Below are 27622 nucleotides of genomic sequence, written 5' to 3' on the forward strand. Positions count from 1 at the left end.
AGACTGTTGGCACACCAAGCGCCAAGACAGCCAAAAGCAGTGTTTCTGCTCCTCCACTAGAGATGGACCCAGGCTACTTCCTGCAGGCTGCACTCCAGAGTGCATATCTGTGCCTGTTGCATAAAGGGTGAGTGTTCAATTTATTAACATCTTTTTACTAGCTAATTAGTCTCTTCAAAACACTGGATCACATGTATAATTTTTAAGTGGTGGGCCAGCAGTGAGGAATTATTGGAAGCTTTTATAAATCCCAAAACAGCATCTCAAATGCCTTGCATGGAATGAAGATCTTCATTTTTGTCCAGCAGGTGTCAGTGGGTCTCTATAGAAGGCATTGAACAGACTCGAGTTGTGTATGTTACTCGCTGTACCACAGTGATACATTAGAGGGCATCAATGCTCTCCAGCTCTGTTCGCCATATCAATATCTCAACCCTGATTCATTCATAGCTTTCACAGCAGGGCTTGTCTTGACATCAGACACTGAAGTCATCTGTGCTATTCTTGGCTTTTCCTTCTGTACTCACTAGAGGAGTGTTCTATTTTAACCTGTTCTGTCCTCATATAACTTTTTTCAATCCTGTCTTCTGTTACTGTGTTAGTCACTTGGCTCAGGGGACTCATCAGTTGCGTCGTGTTTTGAGAGTGGTGGAGAGTCGTGGCTCTCAGAGCTTTCGGAAGGTGAGAGGTCACTCGGTCCAATAGCCAATCCAATAATAGAAAACATAAACATGCTTCTAAAAATTATTTAAATAAAGTCTTTTCTGTCTCTTACACACGTTCACTGTTCACTGTTGTAAAGGCTGTTTCAAGGAAGCTAGCAGAAGTCTTGCTGAACTCAGTGAGTGAAGACAGTTACTGGGGTCCAATGTCCCCCCCACCTCCTGCCTGGTTGCACATGGAAGGGGCTACTCATCCGAAAGATGCCATCTACCCTTCCTCCAGACCACCACAACGCTACAGCCCAGAGGGGTCAGACTCTCTCTCTCTCTCTCTCTCTCTCTCTCTCTCATATATATATATACCCTTTTTATACAACGTTAAGACGTGATTATCCATAAGCCCCATATGTATAATGTATGTTTTGTTGCTGTGATAGGAATTATTTGTATACATGTTTTTGCTAAAACACATTTGGCATTTTTGAAACCTTCAGGATATAAAATTGTGGAATAAAAATTTTTGACAATGATGGTGGTATCTAATGCTACACACACCCTAATGTTAACCTATGCAGCATAAAGAAATGATTTTACAATTTTAGTTTTACGCAAAACACTTTTTTTCCTCTGATTTTTGTCCTTGAAAATGTATAAAAACAAACAGACAAAACACACACACACACATACACACATTCTCACTGCCTCCTGCAGGCTTGGCTACATCCCCTGCTGTTAAATCCATTTCTGTCACATTATTTGTGACTAAGTGTTTACTAGTAGAAAGAACAGGGAATAGCAGAAATTGAGGTTGGGGGGAAAAAGAGAGGACTGAATGACAAACAAGGATATTTTATCTGTATATATCTTACTGAGAATTACTGCCCCAGCAGGATGCTCCCTTACCTGTGAATATTACACAGAGTAATCTTAAATGTATATCTAAACAGAAAAGGGGCTTAGATAAAAAGAAATAAATGAGAAATTTCTCTGAACAAAAGGAAAGTGGATAAAGATTTAGAAACGGCACAGTTTTTCCATACAGAAAAATTCATCTTGTCCTTGAAAATTACAAAGCCACTGGAAAATGAAACATTTTCATTGGAGACCAGTAACTGACCAGGGCTGGTTTTCCCAAAAGTGTGTTAGAACAAAGATACTGAACTCTCACTGTTAAAATTATCTTAACACTAAGATGTTTTTGGGAGACTGGGCCCAGTTTGATTACGTTAGCTAATATTGGCTAACATCATGCTGAGAGATAGGAGAGAGAAAGAGCTAAAGTAAGGTGCACCCACTGCTGTGGAAGAGGAAAGCATTGTTACCTCTCATTGAGCTCTAGAGCAGAAGACTTTCTCTCAATACCTTTAAAATTAATGATAGTATTGTTATTATTCAGCACTAGTACCTGAGTTTAAAAATGACCAAGAGCCTGAAACCAGCCATATATTCACGGCCATGTTCAGGTTTAAAATAAGAGAGATAATACACAACTTAATTGATCCCAAAGGGACGTTGCAGTTTTCTAGTTTATATCTAGCTTAAAGCCTTCCCGGAAGACAAGAGGAAATTTTTGCAGCATTGGGAGGAGACACTGCCTATTAATACCCTTGATTTAAGAAGAAACATTAGATGAGCAGTCTACAAACTTTTGGACAGATAAAGCCCTCTAGACCATCAAAATAAAGTGTTATCTTCATTTTCTCAGACTTGTATCACCAGATCACATAAAAAGTACAGACAAGAAGACAAGAGGCTGAATGAAAGTAGCCCAGATTGGCATAGAGGCGGTCAAGGGAACAATAGCTGCAGTGTGCCGGACACCTGAGAGTAGGCTACAGTTTTCCATGATACCAGTAGAGCACTTGTGTAACTGGACACACATGCTCCAACACACTCTCACACATCTGCATGACGTGTTCTGTCCCTTTTCTGTTTCTGAGCAGAGCGTTCTGTCCTCAGGACGTGGTGGAAGAGGCTGTGCTCCTGCTGCTTATCACCGAATCAATGGTGAGGCATTTTTTTCACAAGCCCTTCTGTTTCTCCTCCTCCTCTTCCCCATTATTCGCCTTCTCCATCACTTTCCTCATTACATTCTTCTACTCTTTATTACACCTCTGTTACACTCTACAGTATAACCAGATATCCCTGAGTAATACTGCACTTTGGAGTGGTTGGGAATTACACATCATGTGTATTCTAGAATGGAAAGAAGATGTCACCATTTGCAGTGAGACATTATGTTTGCCATATGACCTGAAAGGTGATGGAAAAAAACTGCAATTTGGGCAAAAGTTGCTGCTGTATACACATAAAATAAAAGTTTTTAGAGCTCCCAGAAATTTATGTGGAAGTTTTTATTTAAGGTCCTTTTGAGATCATAAACATTTCTAAAATTTCAAAGACAGAATATTTATTTATTATATCTATATATAATGATGTTGAAGTGTTTACAAAGCTAAAGACACTCAGCTAGCTCAAGGACCCTGCCTAATGCCATGTTTGAAATACATCACGGTACAGCAGGGACTTGCATTATGATTTCTGATGCATCTTAACTCTAGGAGAAACATCAAAGCACATCTCTGATCTGAATGTAGCTGCATTCTATGGTACCTATCCAATCAGACAACATGCATCAGTGTGCATGTTGCTGCCTACTAAAGCAGTGAATCCCAGCACTGGTTCTGTAATACCCCTATCAGTCTATACTCTCATAATTGAAAATTATGTTTGTTGTGAAAACATGAACATTAGTTCATTTTGATTCATCACAAAGTAAATAAAGTGTGGAGCAGGCAAGGGATTGTAGTGTACTTCATGGATTATTACACATCATTCACCTGAAAATAAATCTGTAAAATATACACTCACTGGGGTTAGGTGTATTCTAGAATGAAAAAAAGGACCTAGTGTCTTTTACATTTGGCCCACTTTCGATGTACAATGAGATTCTGATTCCTTTCCTAATTTGTTACACCCTTTATTCTGTTCGGAAGTGGTCAAGACCCCAAAAGACCACCACTGAACAGGTGCTGTGTGGGTGATGGATGGCTCTGGGCAGTGCAGTGACACTGACAAGGTTATAAGATGTGAGTGTGTGTTGTGTGTTGGTGCAAGTGAATCACACACAGGCGTAAACACTGTACATTAACATTCAGTTAGAAACACTGAACTTGTTGGTCCAACCTTTTAAAAGTAAAGATGTAAATAAAAGTTTATCTGTTTGAGCTTTCCCCAGTGGTCAGTTTCTGGCTACAGGACAAATGGCTTGGTATTTTGGTTGAAGGCTAATTCCTAATCTAGTCGTGACATTGTGCTGTTGATTAATTTTAGCACATTTTCTCACAAACATGTCACTACCGTGTCAGTATGACAGTAGTGCTGGGATATATTGATATAGTGCTGATATGTTTAACATTGACCAGCATGTTAAACATCTGAGGGCTAAAGTAAATGAATGAAAAGGCACATATCTTCAGTCTGTGAGCAGTGGAGACACAAAAATGTGTTTGTGACAGAGGTACACCAGGACGAGGGTTGAGCCCTGTGCTTGTTGAATATTGTCCATCTGAATGTGCCCTGTGATTATTGCAGGCCAGTGGAGAGGCAGTGATAAGCCGGACACCAGAGCACAAGGAGGCACGGGAGACCAGCATGCAGGAGGCATCCTCTGTGTATGACCTGCTCAGCATCGGCATGGCCAGGAGGGGGCAGTATGCCATGCTATCTCAGGTGAGATCAGTCCCACAGCTCTGAGAAACCTGTCAGTGAAGTGCAAAATATAGACAGAATGACCATTTGAGGTAACCTGAAAATCAAGACCATGATCAAGTTACTCTTCTTCTGCTCCCCATTCTTTGCTTTCCTTTTGTGTCAGAAGCTACCTCTCTATTCTTCAAATCTCATTCCTCCCTCCTCTGCCCTTTTCCCTCAGGCTGTTTCAGTTGTAGGCCAGATGAATTCCAAGCCACTCAGGTGAATTCAGGAGAACTGATAAAGATTATGTTGTTCTTTAACTGAAACCCTCTATTCACATATTTTAATAATGTCTTGTATTGTTTATTACTAACATTGTGTTACATACTGGGACGTGTTTAGCATGTGTTTAACATGTGTTTAACATGGGTATCTCCCTCCTATTAAAATGTCATTAAATCTTATGTGTATCACATTAAAAAGCAATCACTTCATTATCATTGTTCTTCATTTTCACTGCAATATCCATTCATATTGTATGTGCATTATAAAGTACCACTTTAAAATAAAACTGCACTTTTGTTTATAATGTTATATAATGTTTATACATTATTTAAAAATGTATTTACTACATGGTTATTAATTAGGTTGTAAACACCTTAATATGTAACACAGATAAAAAGGGAAACAGTGACCTCTTTTATGTCTAATAGTGAAAGTGTCAGAACTGGTGAAAATGAAAGAATAAGCTAAGACCTAAGAATGTGAATTTAGTCATTTCATATGTTAAGGTGCACCACATTATCATCATTGTCTAAAAAAGACATTCTTTCTGAGGTTAACTGATTAAACTTGGTTGTTAAAGCATTAAACTTATTAATAACTATGTGCTGAAGAAGCTGACAGTGTTGATGTTGACCGAAGGAGAAGACAAAGTAAGGTCAGTATCCAGAGATCTGAGATTTAACAATGTAAATGGATGAGGGTTCGCAATTTAGCAAGTAGTAGGTCATTGTTACACTTTCTATCTGTGTTATAAATGATTAATAATGACTTTTAATGCATTTACAACCTAATTAATAACATTAATAAACAGAGTGTAAACAATGTATAAACCTTTGTTAGTGTAGTCTTATTCTAAATTGGTATCCATTATAATATATAAGGTGCCACTCAAAGGAAACGTTGAAACTCATCAAAGAATGCTGGCATTATCTTGGATCAGATAGTAATCTTTTAGGACTAAAAACAAAAAAGAATGAAAGCCTCAGCAAGAATATTGATATTTCTGCCGTAAGTGTCAGGTTTGACCTTCAAGGAACATTGCCACTGTCAGATGTTTGGGAGCAGCCTTTAATAAAGCTTTTAATATTACAAATAATAAAGCTTTTAATAAAGCTTTTAATATTACAAAGAAAACACAGGTACCACCTCATTTTCTCTGACATTTATTAAGTCACTTTAGACTATGACTGCTTTTAACCTGTAGATTTGTTAGTTTGTTACACATTTGCTGTATGTTAATGGAACATTCAGATGTTTTTGCCATTTCACTAACTCCTGGTTTTGACAATAAACATCATGCATCTGGTACTACCATTTTATGTCCAAAGTCACATCATCATTTTAAATACATTATTAAACAAAAGTTTGTACACACTTTATACACACCATTTTTACTATATTCAGTGGTGTGAAAATGTTTTTTACCCTTTTCCATTTTTATTATTTTCATATTATTGTAAATATGCATTATTTGTCACATTTGAGTTTTTCACACTTGAATAAAAATGAATTGATTTTAATATTATACCAAACTATAAGGGAACACAAAATATGATTTTTAAATGATGATTTCATTTATTGAAGTAAAAATTCTGTTCAGGCCTAACTGTCGAGAAAGTATTTGCACCCTGATCTACTAAATCAACCAGTTAACCAAGTTCACACCCATGCATGATCACAGTCAGACCTGCTGAATCTAAGAATCACTTAAATAGAACATGTCTGGTGATGAAATGAAATGCTGTGAAATGAAATGCTGTGACAAAAACTTAAACTTTTATCTTCAATAAATGATCATTTTAAAATTCACATTTTGTGGTTTTGCATGAGGACTGATGTTTTACTGGTCATATTTTAAGAAGAAACATGTATACTGAAATAGTCTAATGTAGCTATATATAGGCATGGCTAATGCACAGATATGAATATGCAAATGTATATGTTTTATATAGATTTAGAAATAAATTTGAAATTGTAAATCCATAAATTTGAGGTAACAAATCTTTAAGAATATTGCAAAATGGATTCCATGGATTGCAAATTTGTGTTCAAACTTTAGAATGGTAGTGTTGACATTGTATAATTATGAGTGATCCCTAAAGATTGATATATTTGTAAAAATTTGAGTAATTATACAACCCTTTTTGTGTGCATGTGCATGTCTGTGTATGTGTGTCTTATCAGTGTTTGGAGCGGGCTATGAAGTTCTCCTTTAATGAGTTTCACCTCTGGTACCAGCTGGGTTTATCTCTCATGGCTAGTGGAAAGGTGAGATATCAAACCCCCAACTCAGTCCCCCACCTCGTTTGACACAGAGAGCACAAAGTTGAATACACCCTTTAAATAGCATGAGTCCTTTAATAAACGCAATGCATGTTGTTAAATAAAGACCAGTAGCGCTTGTTGGAGTTTAATTTACTAGTTGGAGTCAGACTGCAAGCAAGGCTGACAGAAACGTCTGGAATGCTGACCATGTGTTAGCAAGTAGGCACTCTTCCATGTGTTGGTGTGTGTGTTGCTGAGTGTGTGGTGCGGGTGGGTGTGGGCATTCAAGGTTTGGTGCTGTTTTGTTTTGTCCATTGTAAATATATCAAAGGTTTATCTGAATGTTTAAACTATTTACATATACAAGCCCCATTTCCAGCATGCTTTATTATTGTGTTGAATGAGAGATTTTTTGTGAATTTGTTGCCTCTAGCGCACTCCAATAATGTTGGGACAGGGTCATGTTTACTGCTGTGTTACAACACCTTTTCTTAATTTACACTTTTAAATTGTTTGGGAGCTGAGAATACAGAGTGTTAAGGTTTTGCAAGTGTCTTTTTTGCCCATTTTTGCTTGAGATAGACTTCACATTCTCAAGAGTCTGTGGTATCCATATCTGTGGATGTGGTATCTGACAGCGACGATTAGCTAGGTCTAGTAATTAGCTTTTCCATTTCAAGGGGAAAAATATGTTTTGTCTTTAACTGACAAATTTGAATTTATCGCTATTGTCAGAAAATTGCTTTCCACAATTATATTTCTTTAAATTTAGGAGCATGATAAAATCCTTTTGGGCTGAGTCTCGGTTGTAGGGTGGATGACTACTGTCTAAGCACCAACCAACATCACAATTTTTTTTTTTTTTTGACACATTGTGTTACACATAATGGTTTAGCTATCACAGTGACTGCAACATACTTATAATCGAAAGCTTTTTTCATTATATACTCTCAGAAAGCGTCACTTCCTAAAACCATGATAATATTAACCGCAAGATTAGTAAATTATATCAATACAGAGATACAAGGCCGCTTGTAAAATAAACTGAGTGGATTTGTAGGAGAGAAATAATAGTACATATCAGTGATGAGGGGCTTTGGAAATAGGCCTCACTGTATATGGCAGTGACATTAGTACTTCTATTTTCAGTGTGGGTGTTTTTAACTGTCACTGTGTCACTATGTCACTGCATATGTTTGTGAGTGTATTAATATGTATGTATGTGTGTGTGTGCTACTGATGGTGTGTTTATGTTACAGGCTGAAGGGGCAGTATCAGTATTTAAAGAGTGTGCCAGAATGAAACCTCAGGACCCTACACCACCACTACTAGCAGCCAAATTGTGCATCAACCAGCTGCACTGGGTAATCCACATACACATGTACACAGATACAAAATCTGTGTTCCTGTAAAGAAGTTTCCCATGCTACTGAATGGACCTTATGTAAACTGCCCCACATAATAGTGCCATACAATTTATGCCAATACCTAACAATACAATATCACACTATCACAACTCGCATAACCACCTACCCACAATAGAGGGCTTGACAGGGAAGAGATTAGGACACATCTTTTGGAGTAGGCGAGAGCAGGGCTGACGTTGGGGAGAGCAGGACATAAGAGGCTTATGTCTTTAATCACAATAGGCCACTAAGTTGTAGACCTCCACTTTAAGTACATGGCCACTCATACTCAACACTTGGATTCTCAGCAGAGCAGTGTTACTATTATCAGCCTTTGAACCAGAGATGGAAATTTAACACTAGATATAAGAGATAGGAGATATTACTTTGGACATGGTTTACATTCAGCATGTTTGAATGATGTGTGCTGGTAGCTTGTTAACAACTGAGTTGTTGATAAGTAATTGGAAGCTACAGTGTGTAGAATATTACACTGTCATCGCTGAAACTAAACATCACTGAAACATCACTGAATCACTGAGCGGCTTGTAGATAGGTGCTTGTTTTCAAAAATTGTCATGGAAAAAAATTCTGAACTTCAGAAAATCACTTGCACCCAGCAAATGAAAATGTTGTTGCTTGTCATCATTTTCAAAAGAGCTACAATAATGTGAATAGACCACACCTCTGTTTATTTGAATTCCAGTCAACACACACCTAAGTTAAATTACACAAAAGCCTTGTATATAAAACGTGTAATGCCAGGTCTACCAGTATTTAATTTGTCCACTCTTTACTTATGTGTGCCATACTGATACTTTTTAATTGAAGTCTTCAGGTTGCCACAGGACTGTTCTGAAATAGAAACAAGCAACCACTCAACCAACTATACAAATGCATTTTAGCTGGCTTGCAAATTTCATCTTTTTGTGCCTCTTACTATGAAAGGCCACTATTATAACCATTAGTTGAGCATGGAAATTAATCAGTACATATTTTGGTTTTAAATACCCAAATCTGGAGTAAGTAATTTGTTTTTGACTGAAAGTATTATGAAAGTTGATAAAGACTAACAAAATTTTACATCTTACAATGCACTTTGGGAAACAATTATTGGCCCTGAGCCCAGACCTCAACATCATTGGCTATGTTTAAAAATATTTGGATTGTGAGAAGCAGAAAATGCAAGCAGCTTATATCCGTATATACTTTTTATATAAGTTTGTCTATAAGTATACATTAAAATACTGTACATTTTAGAAACATCGTTTTCTTATATTACATTATACAATTAATTAGTATTTTTAATCTGTATTTATAAGTTAAAGTTTAATTATTTTGAAAATAACAAGAAAGTGATATAGTAACCATGATATATATATTGTCTCTGTTGTTGTGTCTGTTGTTGAGTTAGTGAATCAGTAGGTTGTTTTTGTGGGTGGAGCTATTGCTGCAGATCGTATAGAGTGAGATTAAATTGGTTTAGTGTTACTGTGGTGAATTGTTTCTCAATTATAAAATATGACTTAAATGCTGTACAGTACAATACTATATATTTACAGTTCTTCATTGGTAGCTGAGCTGCTGGTGAATCATTTACAGTGTATGAATTAACTTTGGTAATATTCATATTTCTAGTTTACCCACAGTAAAACAAAAACTTGAAAAACCTATACTTAGTTGGGTATAAAAGTAGAAATGTCATATTACATATATTTATTTGTGTAAATATGGGACATATTTATTACTCAATTTAGTTTATATGATGTAACTGTATGTGTTACAGCTAGAAGAGGCTGAAACTCTTGCACAAAGTGTGGTTGCTTTGGGAGAAGGAGCTGAAGAGTCTCTTGCCACAGCCTACTTGGCCATTGGCATATGCTACAGTCTTCGGGCTTCAGATGGTAAGCACTTCATTATTCAGGCAACTAGAGTGAACATTTTTAATCCCCTTTCCTGTTTCAATGTGCTCCCTCTGTCCTTTACCTTTCATGTTACTTCCCTTCGTGTTTACAGCCACACTGAAAGGTGACCGGGATGAGTTTAACAGAAGAGCTTTACAAGCACTGCAAAAGTAAGCCTAAAGAATGACCGTTTTCCTTCTTTTAGTTTTCAGAGCAATAGTATGTTGCTGCATGTTAAATTTGTTTTTTGTTGCACTTAGAGCACATGAAGTGGACCACCAAGACCCTCAGATTGCCCTGTATCTCTCTCTGCAGCTTGCATTGGTGCGACAGGTGAGGATACATTCTCTCTATCAGCCTCATGAACACATATTCCAAAAAGGTGTGACATTTTGACATTTTGATGCTTTGCACTGTTGATTTTGTCCATATCTGGTAGAAAATAAAATAAAATACCCCACCCTACTTTCTCTCATATATATATATATATATATATATATATATATATATATATATATATATATATATATATATATATATATATATATAGTCTGATAAGTGCTTGAACTGATGCTGTTTGATTTCTCTCTCTTTCTCTCTCTCTCGCTCTCTTTTTCTCTGTATGGAAGGTGTCAGCAGCGATGGAGCCTCTGCAGTTGGCTCTGAACATGCGCAGTGATGATCTGCACTCATTGCACCTGCTGGCTCTCTTGCTCAGTGCTCAAAAACACCACCAACATGCTCTAGACACACTCACAGTTGCCCTCAACCAGTATCCAGAGAACTTCAAGTATGTGTTTGAGAGAGTGTATGAGTTTTAATGCAATATAAGGACAACAAATAAATGGCATCCTTATATTGTAAAATGCTTTTTACAACATTTAAATGTTTTGTTTTTTTATGTTGAAAAAACTAAACATTGCATTTTGTGAGGTTGTATTTGGATTAGATTTATGATCAGACTTTAAAATTTCTTGTTACATAGGAAGTTACCACTTATGACAATTATTACTATAAGAGGTAAGTGTAGCTGAGTGGAGTGATACACAATATACAATTATTTTAGCACTGAAATAACATGCATTCACATTATCATTTATAGGGGTTCTAGATTAAACACTCATAATTGAAGATCGTTCAATTTGTGTTTATACCGGGAACTTAAAGCTAATATTTTTGCATATAACTTAAGGCAGGTTTGACTCTCTCAGTAGAGAGCTCTGCTACAGTGTTGGCACTGGTCAGGTTACCACTTCTATTCACAGTTAGTGACTTATTTTGAGCTTTCAAAACACATTGGTCCTTAAGACCTAAGCAATGTATTCATGCATTAAACAGTTATTTTTAAAATTAAAATATTTTAAACTGACCAAACTACCTTAAATATTCTTGTGATCTAAACAACTCATTTCCAATGTATATACAATACAGGATTTTTCCAGTTCTATTATTTATGACAAAACATATACACCTGCTGAACAGGTTTTTACATTCTCCCAGCACTTGGTTTTACCTGTATGACATCAAATGCTCTAAAATCATAGACCTGAATATGTCCTTGAACCACCCCTGGCTAGTCCCACTGTGCACATTGGCATGGCCTTTTTGGTGTTGTAATCTCTTGACCCTGCAGGAGTTTGTGTCTGGGAGGATAAGTATAACTGCTGTGTGTAGCTGCAGTAGTGGCTGGGCTTAGAGACACTCGCTCTGCCTTATTTAGAAAGGCGGCCAATTCTGGCATCTGAGTCCTCTCCCTAAGCAGTCGTCAGATTCACAACCTTTAAAAAAACATAACTTTTTTATTTATTTCCGAAACAAAGTCAACAAAGGTGACTAACAAAATTAACAGTACACAATATGTTGTAATCACTTGCAAGATTTGAACACCAGAATTCATGTGACAGCAGAAATATTATTAATTCCCCTGGTGTATTGTGTACATAAGTTTGATATCTAGCACCGTGGTGGAATCATTTTAAATATGCGTCAACAATTAAAACATGTGTTACTGAAAACAGTGATTCCATACTTTTGAACAGTAGTGTAGGTGCTCAGAAGCCTTTAATTTTCTAGCAATACCAAGAAGCTAGCTTTAGTCTAGAGGGATTGCTAGCCTAGTTTAAGGTGTGACATCCTGATTCATGTGTGTGTGTATGTGTGTGCGTGTGTTGCTGCGTGTGTGTGTGTGTGTGTGTGTGTGTGTGTGTGCAATGACATAGAAGTAGGTTATATGTTAGCCAAAGTGTTGTAGGGAAGAGGGATTTCATTAGAGCCGAGAGTGGCCTAGTTGGCCAGACAGGACAAGCACCAGGTCAATAAGTTGAGGTTTGTGCATAATGTAGAAAAAATAACTCCAGAAATAAATGTGTAAATCACCTGTTCTTTCCATTGAACACTTAACAACCCTCAGGTAGGTCTGTATGTTTTTTTCTGCTTGCATGTGGTGCAGAGATTATTGTATGTGTGATGACTAACTCTGTAAGAGTCTAATAAGCTAATAAGGGTGGCCTCCCCTGTGTGTGGAAATTTCAACATACCATTCCCTTGAGTGTTAGACCTGACAATGATTCATAAGTGAGTTGTGACACTTTCGGTTGCCATGGTTTGAGGTGACACAAACAGCTTCACTAGACAATGAAGACAAGGATTAGGCCTCACCTTTAAACCTGAGATGTGTTCATGTAGTTAACGATGCATGGCAGACTCTTCCCATTTTTGCCATGAGGTGTCAGTGTTGTTCTCTAGGGTTACACAAACCTACACACACACACACACACACACACACAGAGAGACAGAGAGAGAGAGTGAGAGTGAGAGAGAGAGGGGGAGGAAAACATTAGGCCTATGATCAGAGGTCAGGACTCTGGACTCCATAGAGGAATATTTTGCTTATATGTACACATACATTTGTGTCCATATAAGGAATTTCAGTAGACTATCAGTGCTAGTATGTGCCTAAGTCTAGAATGACAAGGATATTTTTAAATATTCCATTATCTTTATTTCAAGTCTTAACATTATGCACAATAATGACTGTGTGAGCCCCTCGTAAACTGAAGCGTAGCTTGTCATATCATATATCTCATATCACATGGCCCATTGTACTGGGCCAAGCACTCCAGGACTGGTAGCTCAGGTTTTGTTTGGAGGATCACTTTCACTATGTACAGACGAGTAAATGGACCCACATACACTACTGCTCAAAAATCACTTGTCAAATTTTTCTTCCTGTTATTTTATTTAGTGTCGTAGTCACATGACTCCAGGGTTGTGGGTTCAAGCCCCTCTCTGGGTGACTGTCTGTGAGGAGTTTCATGTGTTCAACCAGTTTTTGCGTGGGTTTCCTCCGGGTTCTCTGGTTTCCTCCCAAAATCTAAAAACACACAATGGTAGGTGGATTGGCGACTCAAAAGTGTCTATAGTTTTCAGTGTGTCAATGAATATGTGAGTGTGTGGAACCTGTGGAATGTTTTGGTAGTTAGGAGTTTTGCTCAGGGGCACTTCAGGCATGGATGTTGCCTCCGGTCATGAAAACGATAGGTCTACTATATAATTGCCAGGTTTTCAAAAGTGTTAGTCTTATCAATTGCATCTGTATTGATAAGGTCATGTTCAAAGAAATATATGCTATAACATGCCATGCTACAGTGTGAAATGCTGTGACACATTAAATGAAAGCATGCAATCATGCAAGTGATCTTTTTATCTCATAACTTCTAAGGCAGCAATAAAAATAATAATAATATTGATTACATTTTGGTTAAAATATAGGCCACAAGGAAAAATTTAAAACCTTTTTAATGGGTGATACATTTATAATGAACATGTATGTTCTGCTATAATATGTCTAATAATATATTATAATATAATATGTCTATAATTCCATCTTCACTTCAGAGAGGGATGCATGCCATTTTTAGTCTCGATTTATTTCAGGGGCATTTTTTGCCCTCAGCCTAGTATTTAGTATGAATTCTGCTTATGAAGGAACATGTCTAGTCTTGTTTTTCCACTTAAAAATAGTGCTAAAATCAGACATGTTTTGTGCTTTGAGAAGGATTATTCATGCCTTTGTGTCATCTTGTTTCAACTATTGTAATTCCTTATGCACTTGCTTTATGCTGAGGCAAGTTGAGGCAATTATGTTGAGGCAAGTCCCTCTTCTGGACACTGGTTCACGTAAAATAATAAAAAAATAGCCAACAACTGAATGTCACATCATATTACATAGTACAATTAAAATTCAATATATCAACAATATTATCAGGTTTACCACAGAGCTGTACAAATGATAAATAAAAAATACTGTAAATTAAATATTTTCTTATTTCAAGTTAATTTAAATTAAACAAAAAAAAAAAAAAAAAAAAAAAAAGTATATATATATATATATATATATTATAAATGTATATTAGACAGTGGGAGAATGGTGTTGAGTTGGAGCCTTCTGTTATTTTGACTAAAGCAACCTCCAAAGTACAGTGTTAACTTGTGGAAAAAGGAGTGTAATATATTGCATTAAATACTTTGTGTAATGAAATAACATTGTAAAATATCTACAGTTAAATGAAACAATATTATGTAAGAATATCAGCTACTAAAAATTTTTGATCTGCAGTGTTGTTTCTTTTTTCCTGTGTTGACCAGAGGAGGACAGATTCCCACTTATGAGCCTTCATTCCTCTTAAGGTTTCTTCCTCATGCACTCATGAAGGAGTTTTACCTTGCCAGTGTCGCCCTTGGCCGACTCATAGGAGGCTTGGACCAGAATCTCTGTACAGCTGCTTTGTAACAACTTTCTGTTTGATTGATTCATTTATTTATGGATTGGTTTTGGTACCTTTGCAAAATCGTCTAAAACACCATATATGAAAACCTTGCTGGTGTAGGTTCAATTTTTTAAACGTTCTTGATATCAGTTGATATCAGTTCAGTACACTGTATGTTAGCTTTTAGCTATATTTATATAATAAACTCCGAAATGACTCATAATTCAGAGGAAGTATTAGTCTACATTTTAAAGTCTTAAAGCCTGGAATGGCATTGATTGATGTGCTTTATTTAAAATAATGCACTTATTAAAGATCTTCTGCTGTTGATTAGGTACTATTTTTAAAATTAAACTTATTCTCTCCAGACAGTTTATCTGCAGTGCTCAGAGTGGACGAGCAAGCAGTGCTACTTAAAAGTGAAAATGGCTAGCATATGTTTTTTTTTTTTATTATTTTTAGGAGGGCTCCATTGTATTCCAGGGATTAGCCTTCAGTTATTTAGTTGCTGAGAACTGCAATTGTCTTTGCTCCAAATATTGAGGGCATGTAATGCATCTGGATTCCTCCTAGGATATTCAATCAGAATTACCATCCCTTTGCTGCATTTGGCATGATTGTTAAACAATTCAATGCTTCACAGACTTCGTCACACATGTCACACTACTCACACTCATGCACCCTTCCACATATATCAACCCTTCTACCCACTCATGAACTGCTAAGGAGGCATGCTTCAGTGGGAGTGTGTCCCCTGGCTGCATCAGAGTCGCTGGGCCATGGATGCAGCCTGTCAGCGTCACACAAACAAACAGCACACTGACACAGTATCCATCTGCATATATTAGCACTACTAAAGGCCTCAGCTCAGAAAATGTCACTGCACAGGGTTTTTTTTTTATAGAAAACAGCAAAAGGATGACTCACATGTCTTATGTGTTCTGATGCCTTGTCTTTGCTTCATTAAAATCATAGTTGTAATTTATAAAGGGTGTTGGGAGGTTACAAGCTCAGGCATATAACCCGCACAATAATGAATTTCAGTAGTAATTATTTACTAAATAAGCACAATTTACCTTTATAATGAATAATATTGTAAATAAATGAAACAGTATTTATTATATTGAAATATATTGTGTAACGGTTGGCACGGTGGCGCAGCAGGTAGTGTTGCAGTCACACAGCTCCAGAGACCTCGAGGTTGTGGTTTCAAGTCCAGGTGACTGTCTGTGAGGAGTGTGGTGTGTTCTACCTGCATCTGCGTGGGTTTCCTCCGGGTGACTGTCTGTTAGGAATGTGGTGTGTTCTCCCTGTGTCCGCGTTTTTTTTCCTCTGGGTGACTGTCTGTGAGGAGTGTGATGTGTTCTCCCTGTGTCTGCGTGGGTTTCCTCCGGGTGACTGTCTGTGAGGAGTGTGGTGTGTTCTCCCTGTGTCTGCGTGGGTTTCCTCCGGGTGACTGTCTGTGAGGAGTGTGGTGTGTTCTACCTGTTTCAGCGTGAGTTTCCTCCAGGTGCTCCGTTTTTCTCTCACGATCCAAAACCACATGTTGGTAGGTGGACTGACGACTCAAAAGTGTCCATAGATGTGAATGTGTGTGTGTTGCCCTGTGTAGCACTGGCCTCCCTCCAGGGTGTGTTCCTGCCTTGCACCCATGTCCCTGAACTAGATACTGCACTGACAGAAAATAAATGAATGAATATTGAGTAAAATATTTTGTTTCCAGTTCTAATAGCTTCACTTTCAACCTACCTCAAAAAGGCCAGGACTGCACTTATTACTGGTAACAAACTTGTACTTTAACTATATGTGACAAGCTTTTAAAATTGGTTGCACATTTACAATTTTTTTTCTCATAGCTGCAGTTCCTGTTCAGCACAAAGCTGCTCCTCTGGTTAAAATGATGAAATAATGGGGATCTCTGTCTGTGTATTGCAGCCTACTCTTTACTAAAGTGAAACTGGAGGAGGCTCTGTTTGGTCCTGCTGTCGCTCTGCAGACATGTGAAGACATGCTTCAGTTGTGGCAGGGCAGAAACGACTTGGTCCGTTCCAGGTAAAATATGTCTGTGTGCATAGTCTACATTGCTAGGCAGGATAATATGAATGCCATTGATATAATGTGGAGCTTGATGTTGCAGTGAGGCTGACGACAACAGCAGTATTCCACCTCCTGAGCCAAGCCCACTAAGCAGAAAGTCCAGTGGCTTACACCTCGCTCTTCCAGACTTCCAGGAAACAGAAACTGGTCTGTATTATTAGATGTATGTGTGTGTGCGTGTGCATGTGCGTGCGTGTGTGTGTGTGTGTATATGTGTGTGCATGTGTGTGTGTGTGTTTGTGTGTATTTGTGTGTTTGTGCGTGTGTGCATGTGTTTGTGTGTGTGTGTATGTGTGTGTGTGTGCGTGTGTGTGTGCATGCATTTGTGTGTGAGCCTGTGTGCCTGTGTCAGTATCTATGACCACATTTATACCTTGGACATGATCTGAAACATACTTTTGTTGTCTTTTATATCAGTTGTCTCTGAGTTTCCAACACATTGTTGTAATTTTCCTTCTCAAACACACAGTTATGGTTGATAAAATTGACAGATATAAAGATTGGTGAAACTATTTTAAACCAGCTCTGAAATAATTTTGTAGGAATTTTATCTGCTGAATCACTTTACTGTTTTTCTGTAATCTCTGAGATGAACCACCAATGGAATGTAGTATGGTCCAATAACAAGGACAAATCACAAAGCCTATTTAAAAAATTAGATAAAGGCGTATTTTAATTCAGCATTATATACATTTTACATATATATGTTCGGAAAAAAATATATTTTACTTTGTGTTGCAAGTCTTAAAGTGTTGCAGTGAGGCTAGAATTGCAAATCATAAAATAGGGATTTAAATATAAAACAACAAACAGTGTTTATATATATCTAGAACAGTGTTGTATAAATAGTGATTATGAATAGCTAGGGCCTAGCAGCTAGTGCTGGGCGATAAAACAACATTGATTTATTTAGTGATTAATTTTTGCTCGATAATGATGATAAGCTTTGGGTAACAGAGCTCAATAAACCTTCATTTCCTTTCCTGTTTAGCACAGCCAGCTGCACTCTGTCAGGCTCATATACTTGTGCTATTATGGTAAATGAACATAGGAGACTGCATGAATATGAGACCGTAAACAAGCCTATAATACACTTTATTTAAGTGCGTGTGTGTATTAAACATATATGTATATTGAACACACACACACACACAAGCGCACACACACACACGTTTTCTTATTTGCGAGAGCACTGTCCATTGCCTAACGTGTTTTTTCCCCAAACAAAATTATTTTCTTCGCTCACAAATTATTTAATTAGATCCGAGGCTACTTCTCTTAAATAAACACGGCCAATATACAAACACTCCCAAGTGCAGGGCTTTTTCCACCTTGCAACCAGTGCTTCTGGGTAGGCCCTGGACCCACCACGTCCCTGAACTGGACAAGTTGTTACAGACAGTGAATGAATGAACGTGCGAAACTGAAAACATTCTAGCATTCTAATATTTTATTATTTTAAGCTCCTCTTAATCTTGTTACCCTTTCTACTTCTTTATGCATTCATTCATTATTTTATGTGGTATGAAAATTTTATTGTTCCAGTGAAATCATTCCTTGTGAATTAACAATGAGTAAAATATAGTATAAGTATATACATTTAAATATTGTATAGTAATGAACATTTGGTGTGTTCAGTCTACATTTTTAGAAGAATGTCCTTTGTCACAGTGTGACATAATTTTCATATTGTGATAAATATTGAAATGAATAGAAAAACTTATTGTGATAACATTTTTGGCCATGTCACCCAGTACTACCAGCACCATATTTAATGCACCTTGCTAACTGCATAAATAGTTCTGAATGTTCTTCCTTTGTAAGATATAAGATTATGTTTTTTATCTACATTTTTAATACTATTGATGAATTGGTCGGTTTATTACACAGCTAGGTAATTACACATATTGGTAGTTAATAGTAATTCACCAGGATAGTTGAGGGACTGTGCAAACACTTAAGAGTCACAGTGTCAAGCTGTTCTTTGTGTATTTAAGTGTTTAAGGGGTACATCAATATTCTACAAAGATACTGACCTTTTTCTGATCCTGGCAACCAGCTTCACAAAGGCAAAAGTGTTTTTTTTAATTAGGGAAAATCAATTCTAGCAGTAATTTGTTGCAGTGCCTACAGTGCCTTTGTTTCTAAATGACGGAAAATTTTTATGTCTTTGAATCTTTAGAAAACTTTAGACCCGAGTTAGTTTCCAAGTGACAGTATTATTTGCGTTTATTTTTTCTTTTGTCATTTTGGTCAAAGTTTTAAATCTCTTAAATTATATTGCATTAGTCACCTTGAATATGTTCTAGTTCTTGTTTCCTTGTGGATGTGTGGTGTACGCCTTTATTCAATTTACATTACACCTTTGATTGCAACTTTTACAACATCTTTTACAAACATTTAATGTAAACCCAATAAACAAAAGAGGCAACTGACACAAAACAAATAATATATGTTAAAAGTCCAGAGAAGCTCCAGCTTCAGCACTAAAATATTTATAATATTTCAGTCTACTGGAAAGATTCCAAGTAGGCTCTGTACCCACCGCGACCCTGACAGTTACATACAGTGAATGATTGAATTAATGCTATTGGAGATATTTTATAATATAAAAATATGTAGTTGTCCAATTAATGTCATATCAATGACTAAAACTTTTGTAAATCTATTCCTGTCTATAATATTGTATTAAATTATGAAATATAGTCACAGCCCCAGGGACCTGGAGGATGTGAGTTCGAGTCCCGCTCTGGGTGACTGTCTGTGAGGAGTGTGGTGTGTTCTCTCTGTGTCTGCGTGGGTTTCCTCCGGGTGACAGTCTGTGAGAAGTGTGGTGTGTTCTCCCTGTGTCTGCGTGGGTTTTCCTCTGTGTGACTGTCTGTGAGGAGTGTGGTGTGTTCTCCCTTTGTCTGTGTGGGTTTCCTCTGTGTGACTGTCTGTGAGGTGTGTGGTGTGTTCTCCCTATGTCTGCGTGGGTTTCCTCTGGGTGACTGTCTGTGAGGTGTGTGGTGTGTTCTCCCTGTGTCTGCATGGGTTTCCTCTGGGTGACAGTCTGTGAGGTGTGTGGTGTGTTCTCCCTGTGTCTGCATGGGTTTCCTCCGGGTGACTGTCTTTGAGGAGTGTGGTGTGTTCTCTCTGTGTCTGCGTGGGTTTCCTCCGGGTGCAACACATGCTGGTAGGTGGATTGGTGACTCAAGAAAAATGTTCATAGGTGTGAGTGAATGTGTGTGTGTGACCTCAATCAATATGTCCTGTGAAGGACTGGCGCTTCCTCCAGGGTGTATTCCTGCCTTGCGCCCAATGATTCCAAGTAGTCTCTGGACCCACCACTGGACCGACCACTGAACCCACCAGTTACAAGCAATGAATGAATGAATATAAAATATTCTATAATACACTCATATTATACTATTCATTCATTCATTCATTATCTGTAACCGCTTATCCAATTCAGGGTCGCGGCGGGTCCAGATCCTACCTGGAATCATTGGGCGCAAGGCAGGTATACACCCTGGAGGAGGTGCCAGTCCTTCACAGGGCAACACACACACACACACACACACACACACACACACACACACACACACACACACACCTACGGACACTTTTGAGTCGCCAATCCACCTGCAACGTGTGTTTTTGGACTGTGGGAGGAAACCGGAGCACCTGGAGGAAACCCACGCGGACACGGGGAGAACACACCAACTCCTCACAGACAGTCACCCACAGACAATCTCCAGGTCCCTGGAGCTGTGTGACTGCGACACTACCTGCTGCGCCACCATGCCGCCCCATATTAATACTACTAAAATATTATGTATTAGAGTCTGTAAGGAGGTGTATTGTCCCCATTTCTGTGGGTTTTCTGTGGGCTCTCTGATTTCTCCCCACAGCCCAAGCACAAATTTGTAAGTGTAAAGGTTGTTTTCAGTCGCTTGACTCTAACAATGCATGAAATCTAGATGGAGGGGAGGTGGTGAAAAATTGAATGGAGGAAATTTTATTGTGATAAAACTGTCATATCGGTTGAGTTCTAATCAACTGCACTAAAATCTGGTCCATCAGAATAGTAGCAGAACACCTTGTGTATATGTGAGTAATAGTGTGTGTGTGTGTGTGTGTATGTGTGTGTGTGTGTTTATCGTTATCATTATGTGTTTGTGAACCCCTATCTTTTTTCCAGGCTCTCAGGGTGCCCCATCTTTGGCTGTGTCTCGGCTGGAACAGGCCATGTCAGAGGTCTCTGCTATAAGCTCCACCCACAGACAAGGCCCTGCTTATATCTGGACCACCCTGGAGCGCATCTGGTTGCAAGCAGGTAAACAAAGATCACCATTTTATTTCTTCCCTCTCCAGTCAAATGTCTACATAGAAGTGAGAAGAGACTGTTGCATGTAAAACCATTGATGGGAGACTGTTATGCTCAACCTTAAATTATTAATTCATTCATTAATTCATTCATTAATTGTCTGTAACCGCTTATCCAGTTCTGGGTTGTGGTGGGTCGGGAACCTACCGGAAATCACTGGCAGCAAGGCAGAAACACACCCTGGATGAGGTGCCAGTCCTTCACAGGGATTTGAACCCACAACCTCCAAGTCCCTGGAGCTGTGTGACTGTGATGCTACCTGCTGTGCCACCGTGTGCCACCAACTTTAAATTTAGTGATATGAAATTAATATTTTTAGCTTTAATACTGTTAATATAACTACATCATTCCAAATATTGTGTAGAGCCTACTGGAGAAAAACCCTTAACTTTTGACCTTCACATGAACTGTATTTTATCCTACAGTTATTTATATGTCCCTGCATATAAAGTGCCTTTCCCAGGGCTCTTGTTCAGGGTATTTGTGCCCTTCCCAGTTCCATTCCCAACATTCCACTGTCATGGGCTCATTTCCTGCCTGAGATGGGCTACATCCTTTTTTCATCAGTGAGGAAGAGGGAAAAAAAGCAAGCAGAAGTGGGTGAGTGGCCCAATTCAGTCAGGCCACTGTACTGCATTTGGAAGAAATGAAAGCCCTCCACTATTGAGCAATAATAGTATACCATGTAGGTTGTATGGTAGCAATTTGTCCATTATGTCAACATTTTCTATATTAAAGTAATTGGGACAGTTTGGGAGAACACCGCAATGACATCAAATAACTTTCAGATATTTTGCAATTATGTGCTCCTATAGAATATGAGTTTAAAATAAATATGTTTTATAAGTAATGGATTTGAGGAGTAAAAACTCTTTTAAGGAGAGAGGCTTTAAAACTGATTTGTTTTTCGTTTTGTTTAGTTGCTTCCAACTGTCTTCCCCTCAAAGCTTTAATCTTTATTTTCCCTCAGTGTATTAGCATGCCCAAATTATCCCATCTGCGCTCCTGAAAAACAAACATGGATGGAGACACACACATACACACGCACACACGCACACACACACACACACACACACACACACACACACACAAACACATGCTCACACACAGAGGCTTTAATGAGGTTGTAGTAATATGGCGGTGGGCAGCCGTGCATGCCAGTACAGAGCTGTGTGTGTGTTTTGTATTAGCCAGTGAGGAAGAAGTGTGCAGCTGTCTGGGATAGCCCTTTGTGTGAACCCAGGCTTTAACAGCAGCAGCACATGGCCTTATTTAGATGTACAGGTTAATATCCTCAATTGTTTGTGTGAGCTTGTCTACATGGGCTAAGTAACCAGTGTCACATTTTAAAATGTCCAAACATGATGAGCTTAAAGCACACATAAAATAAACATTCTGTGTTTTAGGTGTGTGTATTACTTGCTTTAAATGAAGTCATTGTTTATGATCATCATAAGATAAGTGTTAAAGTTGCTGTGAGTTTATCTTCCACAGAAGATTGTGTTTTGTACACATTTATGATGTCAGATATATAAAGCATAGTATAACTTCTGTTATAGTCATTTGTTGTGCCCCAGTACTAAACTAAACATTAATACCACTGATGTAATTTTAGTCCTTTAAGAGTTTGGTTGTGTTTAACATTAAAGTAAGTGATCATGCTGTTACCTTTCCTTTTATCATATGTGGGCAGCAGGGTGGCACAGCAGGAATTGTCTCTGTCACAGCTCCAGGGTCCTGAAGGTTGTGGGTTCTAGTCCCGCTTCGGGTGACTGTCTGTGAGGAGTGTGGTGTGTTCTCCCTGTGTCTGCGTGGGTTTTCTCCAGGTGGCTGTCTGTGAGGAGTGTGGTGTTTTCTCCCTGTTTCTGAATGGGTTTCCTCCGGGTGACTGTCTGAGGAGTGTGGTGTGTTCTCCCTGTGTTTGTGTGGGTTTCCTCCGGGTGACTGTCTGTGAGGAGTGTGGTGTTTTCTCCCTGTGTCTGCGTGGGTTTCCTCCGGGTCAATGTCTGTGAGGAGTGTGGTGTTTTCTCTCTGTGTCTGCGTGGGTTTCCTCCGGGTCAATGTCTGTGAGGAGTGTGGTGTGTTCTCCCTGTGTCTGTGTGGGTTTCCTCTGGGTGACTGTCTGTGAGGAGTGTTGGTGTGTTCTCTCTGTGTCTGTGTGGGTTTCCTCTGGGTGACTGTCTGTGAGGAGTGTGGTGTTTTCTCCCTGTGTCTGCGTGGGTTTCCTCCGGGTCAATGTCTGTGAGGAGTGTGGTGTTTTCTCTCTGTGTCTGCGTGGGTTTCCTCCGGGTGACTGTCTGTGAGGAGTGTGGTGTGTTCTCCCTGTGTCTGTGTGGGTTTCCTCCGGGTGACTGTCTGTGAGGAGTGTGGTGTGTTCTCTCTGTGTCTGCGTGGGTTTCCTCTGGGTGACTGCCTGTGAGGAGTGTGGTGTGTTCTCCCTGTGTCTGCGTGGGTATCCTCTGGGTGACTGCCTGTGAGGAGTTTGTTGTGTTCTCCCTGTGTCTGTGTGGGTTTCCTCCGGGTGACTGTCTGTGAGGAGTGTGGTGTGTTCTCTCTGTGTCTGCGTGGGTTTCCTCTGGGTGACTGTCTGTGAGGAGTGTGGTGTGTTCTCTCTGTGTCTGCGTGGGTTTCCTCTGGGTGACTGCCTGTGAGGAGTGTGGTGTGTTCTCCCTGTGTCTGCGTGGGTTTCCTCCAGGTGACTGTCTGTGAGGAGTGTGGTGTGTTCTCTCTGTGTCTGCATGGGTTTCCTCTGGGTGACTGCCTGTGAGGAGTGTGGTGTGTTCTCCCTGTGTCTGCATGGGTTTCCTCCAGGTGACTGTCTGTGAGGAGTGTGGTGTGTTCTCCCTGTGTCTGCGTGGGTATCCTCCAGATGACTGTCTGTGAGGAGTTTGGTGTGTTCTCCCTGTGTCTGTGTGGGTTTTCTCCGGGTGCAACACATGTTGGTAGGTGGATTGGTGACTCAAGAAAAATGTTCATAGGTGTGAGTGAATGTGTGTGTGTGACCTCAATCAATATGCCCTGCGTGTGTTTTCTCCGCGTGCTCCAGTTTCCTCCCACAAACCAAAAACACACATTGTTAGGTGGATTGGTGACTCAAAACTGTCTGTGTGAGGGAGTGTGTGTAGCCCTGTGGAGGACTGGCACCCCCTCCAGGGTGTGTACCTGCCTTGCACCCAGTGATTCCAGGTATGCTCCGGATCCACCGCCACCCTGAACTGGATAAACACTTACAGACAATTAATGAATGAATTAATTTATCATATGTCTTTCAGAAAACAAGAACACTGTATATATATAAACCCTATTTGTAAGTTCTAGACTCATGTTATCTATGTATTCCTCCTTTGAGTAAGTTTTCCACTTCACTTTATGGTCCTGACCATCTTTATTAAAAAATTAAATATTCTAAGCATTCATTTACCACATACATACATGTTTTATAGGCTTGCCTTGATTAAAAATGTTTATGAATAATACTGATTTCTTTAAAACCAGACTGGCCAATGGTAATTTTTAATCCATTTTCTCCCAATTTATTTGTTTCCAGTTCCTGCTTGGTACTGTACATCTGCCCTTATCACACAATTATAGCATGACGGCAAATGTTTGTTTTGTCAAATTCAGGTCAAACCAGCCACCATATCATTACTGCCTCCCACTAGTGCAGTGTCATTGGACAGCTCAGTAAGCATGAATGGAAACTCCAACTCTCAGCTCGGTGAAATCATCTAGCATTTGATCTTTCAGTTACTGATGGTTTTTACATTGTGGATGAAAGTTATATGTAGGGTCACATGTAGGGAGAAATAAGAACAGTGGATTCTGATCTTGACTAATTCCGATCATGCATTCCTAATAAGTAGGCTATAGTTGGGACACAATTGTATAATTGTAGTCAAAGCTGATGTAACATCCTTGTCACTGAAGCAGCTGTGTTTTCACTCTGTGTGTGTGTGTGTGTGTGTGTGTGTGTGTGTGTGTGTGTGTGTAGGAGAGCTGTTCATGGCGGATGGGCGGGTGAAGGAGGCACAGTTTTGTGTTCAGGAGGCAGGAACGCTCTTCCCCACCTCCCACTCAGTGCTGCTCCTGAAGGGCCAGCTGGCTGAGCTCAGAGGCAATGATGCCGAAGCCAAAAGTCTGTATGATGAAGCCCTGGCCATCAATCCCACAGGACAACATATATTAATACACCTGGTGAGTGACTATTTGATCACACATGCAAATGTGAACCACAGACATATTCTTCCCTTCTTAATCACATTATTTATTTAATCACTACTTTTAATGATTTTTTCAGTATCCACTACTACAAAATTACGTAAGTTATGAAATTATAAACCTGAGGAGTTGAAGTGTGGGCCCACATGTAGAGACTTGTTGTTGTAGGGGTTAATCTCAATCATCTGACTCACACATACTGCACACTGCAGCCAGCTCAGTTATCACAATTATACAACGTCATATACACACACAGTACCTTTTTGTAACCTCTACTCACACACACACACAAAAAAAAGCTGAATTACATTCTTGAGATATAGTGAACCTCTGCTTCTAACCGCATATCTTAGGATATCTTCAAACTACGACAGGTTTATGTTGCATAATTCAAACACGAGAGTTTCTCACACACACTCAGCACCGTTTGTGGTGTCATTTGGCACATCTGCAATGTGTTCTCTGTAGTGTAAATAAATATGTGTGCTCAAGGCTGTAGGAAAAGATTGGATATTACAGAGACATGGAAATTTTCACCAACAACCAAACAAAACATGGACTAATCAGGCTAAGAAGAGTTAGGAATCAAGACCAAGATATTGACATGCCTTGATGCCTTGTGCTCATGGCTATGCCATTTTTGCTTTTACAATATATCTGATAGCTGGTAAAATCCTCAGGGATATATACTGATACAAAAACACCATCTGTAAACATTTCTGACATGGCTGATTCAGGCTGGACTTAAAGCAAAGAATAATATCTGTAATGATTAAATTACCTCACCTCAGCATGTGAAACGAATCCTGTCTAAATAGTATCAGAGAGTTAGTGTTTAGTGTGAGCCTCTTGATTAAACAGTGCTAACAGCAAAGTATGTGAATTTCAAAGGAGATCCATTAACTTCTCCACGTACTGGAGTGTTTGATACTGTATTTCATTTATGAAAGAATAGCTTTTTAGGGGATATTTCAGGATACTATTGTTTTTTTCATATTGTACAGACCGTTAAAACTGTAACTGCCACATACTTGCTCATGAAGTATATCCCCTCTGTCTTCAATTTAATAATGAATCATAATAGTGTACCACAAACACTCAAGTGTAGTGGGTAGTCTCTTTCTGTAGGACACTACATTTGCAGTAGCATGAGGAGGCTGCAGTTGCAGCCCACAGGGGTAGGTGAGCTAACATTAGCGCTGCCTCCACTCATTCTGACTCAATAATGTCAAGGCTTTCATTAGTCAGTGCTGGAGTAAGTTGCAGTGAAAAGCCAGGCCATTTTCTCCCTATATTTGGCCAATCAGAATATGTTTTCTTGCTATTTCTAGACTGCAGACATACTCTGTCAATCCCCAGAGGTGATAAAAACCTGAATCGCTGCCAGTTGGCTCTGCTGTATGCACTTCACTGTATGTCTTCATTACAAATCAACAGTATGAATCAGAGTTGACAGAGTAGTATGGCCTGGTCAGCCATACAATCCACAGAATACAGTTTCACCAGGATCCACTTCTAACAGACCCTAGTTAAAAAGAGTTATGAGGTAATATCATTTTCAACTACGGGACCCCAACAAGTATTTCTAGCATGTTTTAATGTTACACAAAGGGAAATGCTTGGTTTGATTTCAGGCCTCTTAGAGGTGCTCAATGATGTCTTGCTTTGAACTGCAAAATGACATACTTCAGAAATGACTCAACACATCTATTTCAGCAGAATATTGCCAAATTTGTCAGAGCCAAAAAATTTTGCTAATGACTCAGCTTGTTAGAGGAAAATGTCTGAAGGACATACATTTTGAAGTTAAAGTTGCTGAAGAAAAGGGCTTGAGTCTTGTTTGTTGTCATTTCAGAGACTGCTTACATTCATGAGAAAATTGTAACTGTAGTAGATTTCTTTGCAGAACGTTGATTCAGAAAGAAGGGGAAAATGAGTAGCACTCCAAAAG

The 27622-nt window shown here is 38.9% G+C and overlaps 1 protein-coding gene across 3 annotated transcripts in view; it reads left to right on the top strand.

Annotated features, from left to right (window-relative positions):
- ttc7a (tetratricopeptide repeat domain 7A) overlaps positions 1-27622 on the top strand; it is a 50261-nt gene that overhangs the window by 13495 nt on the left and 9144 nt on the right. For all 3 annotated transcript variants that reach the window (XM_066678785.1, XM_066678784.1, XM_066678786.1), the window contains 15 exons: positions 3-127; positions 603-681; positions 803-972; positions 2606-2669; positions 4257-4394; positions 6828-6911; positions 8168-8272; positions 10101-10218; positions 10331-10388; positions 10479-10551; positions 10848-11008; positions 16923-17039; positions 17125-17231; positions 21268-21402; positions 25445-25647. In XM_066678785.1, the coding sequence (XP_066534882.1) occupies positions 3-127; positions 603-681; positions 803-972; positions 2606-2669; positions 4257-4394; positions 6828-6911; positions 8168-8272; positions 10101-10218; positions 10331-10388; positions 10479-10551; positions 10848-11008; positions 16923-17039; positions 17125-17231; positions 21268-21402; positions 25445-25647 (1737 nt within the window). The remainder of the gene's footprint in view (positions 1-2; positions 128-602; positions 682-802; positions 973-2605; positions 2670-4256; positions 4395-6827; positions 6912-8167; positions 8273-10100; positions 10219-10330; positions 10389-10478; positions 10552-10847; positions 11009-16922; positions 17040-17124; positions 17232-21267; positions 21403-25444; positions 25648-27622) is intronic.

Source organism: Hoplias malabaricus, chromosome 8, assembly GCF_029633855.1.
Source record: "Hoplias malabaricus isolate fHopMal1 chromosome 8, fHopMal1.hap1, whole genome shotgun sequence".
NCBI classification, from domain to species: Eukaryota; Metazoa; Chordata; class Actinopteri; order Characiformes; family Erythrinidae; genus Hoplias; species Hoplias malabaricus.